Raw genomic sequence first — 3,514 nt, 5'->3', positions numbered from 1 at the left:
AAGAAGAACGAACTGGGGAGGAGGGTGGAGAAAACAGTGCAACAATGAATGAATGAAAACCCAAAATCTCTGTAAATGTTCATTAAAACTAATAAAATTTAATAATAAAAAAAAATTAGGCAATGGTAAACATAATCCACTAAAGAGGAAGACACAGAGAGGTACCTAAGAATTATAAACAAAGGCAACTACTATTACATATACAATCCTGCATTATTAGTAATAACAAATTGAAATCCACAAGTGAATAGGCAAGATGAACAGATGTGGACAAGTGAAAAGGACTACATAAAAAAGATCACTTGCTAAAAAAACCACTCTCTTCAAAATTATCACAATGAAACAATGTAATGAGATATATAATCCTATCACAGTTTATAGAAAAATATAAAGCAGTTAGCCTATTAGCTTTAAAGTGTTACTATGGAAAAAAATCTTTAGATCTAGAAAGAGGCCTAATGCACACTGCCATCAACTGCACTCCCATGTGGCAACCCTCCATCTGAGTTTCCAAACCAATAAATCATATAAAGGACAATGTCTATTTTTCTCTCAGGGAGTTAGCTGGTAGATTTGAACTGCCAATCTTCTTGTTAGCACACTGGTACATTAGGTACTGTGCCACCAGGAATCCCAAGGCAAAGAAACTATTATAGACTCAGTATCTTTCAATGCAGGCATAAATATGAGGAAGGTTAAGAAAACTCTGATTCTTAACTTTTTCTTAAGTTCCTACTATACATTCTTCAGGATTCTAGAATGGCTTAGTGTTAATTCACCTCTTTCTAGGAAAAGTACTCTACACTGGAACACTGAGTAAGAATTAGAGATAGGGTGAGAGAAGGGAGACAAAAAGACTGGTTTTTGTTGTGTGGGTCTCCTGTAACAAGTGAATCTTTATACTTTCAGATCTCTCTGACAGGGCTAACATACCATATTCAAGGTCCAAGAGGCAGGTCTGACAGACATTTTTTAATTTGCTGCAGGTTTGACACACTTCAGTCTTCTTGAAACGCATTCGGACACCAGGACACCATCGGAACACTGTGAATGGCCTGGCACAAATCTGGAACACAAAGTGAGCCACAGGGTGTTAACGCCTTACTTGAACAATCAAGTCAGGAGACTTACAAACAGAGGGCTTGAAGAAAGGATCTCTGAGGATTTGGAAGACAGCTTACCAATTATCTAAACATTTTATGTTTTATATGCACAGAACTCCATTTCCCTCAGTATTTAAAAAATTACAAAATACAGAAATAAAACCCTCAAGTAAGGGACAGCGCAGGAGGGGAAGGCCCTCTATGAGGTGGATTGATTCAGTGACTGGGGTAATTGGTGTGGGTGTGTCAGAGACAGTGAGACTGGTACAGGACAGAGCAGGGTTTAGGGCTGTTGTACATAGGGTTGCTATGAGTTGCAAGTGACTTGACGGCACATAACAACAACAAATCTCCCTACAGTAGAGAGAAATGGCACTAGTATCTGACCTTTGGCTATCAGATAAAATGTTCATGTGTGTCTAATTCTAAAAGAGATGGTATATAAATTCATGGGTGTCCACACCATCAGAATAAAAACCCCTACATTATAAGACACAATGCCTTACTTCCTACAAAAGACAATCAATGAACATATAAATGAACTGTTATATAGTGCTGACTTTTACTGTGTTCTTGCTAATGTATGCTACTGAGTTGATTCCAACACTAAGATTAAGGGAGAACTGTGAGCTAGGATTTTCTAAATTGTTATCTTTATAGGGCAGATGGTCAGGGGCCAAGTCTTTCTCCTAAGACGACACTGGTTAAGTTTAAACCACCAACTATTCAGTTGGTACCTGAGTACTTAAGTACTGTGTCACCTGGCATTCTCACTGGATTTTATTAGAAGACGTCACACAATTCCACAAGTTGAAGGCATATGTGAAACATAGAGGGGTAAAATAAAATCATCACTCTTTAACAGACATACTTACTTTACATTCCTTCCCATACTTTTCTTTGGTCTGAAAAAGAAAATTACAGAAAATAGCCTTAACGGGTGAAAAAAAAAAACCAAGCCAGATCCATATTCCTTCCTGACATATAATCCATTATCGAGAAATCCTTAAAATAAACACATACAGCTCCCTTTATAAGTCAGGCTGAGATACTGTCTAAGCACCTACTAGAGTTATAATCTATCTAACACCAGGTAGGTGCACATATTTCCGTAACTCTTAAAGATTCACTTCTGGCTCCCAAGTTCTCTACAAAGAACTAGAATTCCTGTTTTAATGATTCTCAGAGGAGGAGGGAAACAGGCATGGTCAACTCATTTACATATTTAATCAGAAGGCAACTACTATCAATATAATAACAAACTCCTGTTCCCATAAGATCTTCAAACATCTTAATTATAACCAACATGTCCTCTGAGACTGATCACAATACCCTAACCATCAAAAGTTACATTTTACCTTTGTTTAGAAGGATGGGGGCACCTTGCTTCACTCCCATCTCCAAGATACACACATACACACACACACAGTATCACCATGCAGTGGCCAAAAGTCATTTGGGTGTCAGAAAAAAGATTACAGTCCTTGTTCTCCTTCTAAGTTCCTGCAGTGAATATTTTAAGCCTTCCATCTACCCCTTACTAGCAATGTGAAAAGACATCTAAACTCTCTGTGCATCAGTTAAGACCTATATGCAAACGTTAGCTTTTACTAAGGCTCCTATATCACAGGTTCCAAATTGAGATAGTTAGCATGACGCTCCCTTGCAAACAGGCACTTCGGGTCAGTAAAAGTGCCCAACAGTCACCAAGTACAACACTGACACAAGACTTAACTCTCACTCAACGACCACTCACCATTCGGATATAAGGATTTTCTCCAAGACACGTCTGGCACAGAATGGGGAAGTCCTGGTGAAAATGAGAAAGCAAGTTAAAAACTAGGTTCGGAAGATACTGCTGTCATCCCCGCCGCGGGGGTGGGGGAGCGGGGTCCGAGGGTGGGGACCTGGCAGGCCAGGAACCCCGGGTCCGGTGCCCGCCGCCTCGAGGGCGGGAATGCGGTCTGCACTTCCGGCAGGCGGCGGGGGAGGAGGAAACCAGCTCCAAGTCTGGAGGAGGAAGGGATGGTGCTGGGGCTCCGGCGAGCCTCTTCCCTCCAAGCCTAACCCCGGGCTGCCCCCTTAGCTTCCAGCTCCGGCCGGGCTAGGCCGCGCCGCCGGCTCCTTGCGGAATCCTCTCGGGCTCCCCGCAGCCTCGCCCTGCCCGCCCGCGTGAGGCCAGCCGCGCCGCCACCGTCCGTTCTTTCGGGCGGGCATACTCACCGCATCCTCCCAGTTCTGCCTGTTGTAGGTGTTTGAACCTAGCGATGTCGCCATCTTGGGAGCGTCTGGAAGCAAATCTGCTGCGGCTTCCGAGTAGCAGAGAAGACCGCCACAAGCCCGGCTCCGGGACTGTTGACGTCTAATTTATGCGTCCAGGAGGCCCTTGAAGGGGCGGGCCTTGTGCGTCA

At 43.0% G+C, this 3,514-nt stretch overlaps 1 protein-coding gene across 1 annotated transcript in view; it reads right to left on the bottom strand.

The window, feature by feature from the left end:
- The window catches only part of RBM22 (RNA binding motif protein 22), a 9,551-nt gene extending 6,171 nt beyond the window's left edge, over positions 1-3,380 (bottom strand). Inside the window, exons 1-4 of the mRNA XM_006893687.1 lie at positions 3,327-3,380; positions 2,860-2,913; positions 1,979-2,008; positions 934-1,066 (exon numbers count right to left, since the gene is read on the bottom strand). Of these exons, the coding sequence (XP_006893749.1) occupies positions 934-1,066; positions 1,979-2,008; positions 2,860-2,913; positions 3,327-3,380 (271 nt within the window). The remainder of the gene's footprint in view (positions 1-933; positions 1,067-1,978; positions 2,009-2,859; positions 2,914-3,326) is intronic.
- Between the last annotated feature and the right edge of the window lie 134 nt (positions 3,381-3,514).

This window comes from Elephantulus edwardii, unplaced genomic scaffold (genome assembly GCF_000299155.1).
Source record: "Elephantulus edwardii isolate Elephantulus edwardi_28Jun2011 unplaced genomic scaffold, EleEdw1.0 scaffold00130, whole genome shotgun sequence".
NCBI classification, from domain to species: domain Eukaryota; kingdom Metazoa; phylum Chordata; class Mammalia; order Macroscelidea; family Macroscelididae; genus Elephantulus; species Elephantulus edwardii.
The sequence above is the reverse complement of the archived record's forward strand: the minus strand, read 5'-3'. Positions and strand labels throughout refer to the sequence as shown.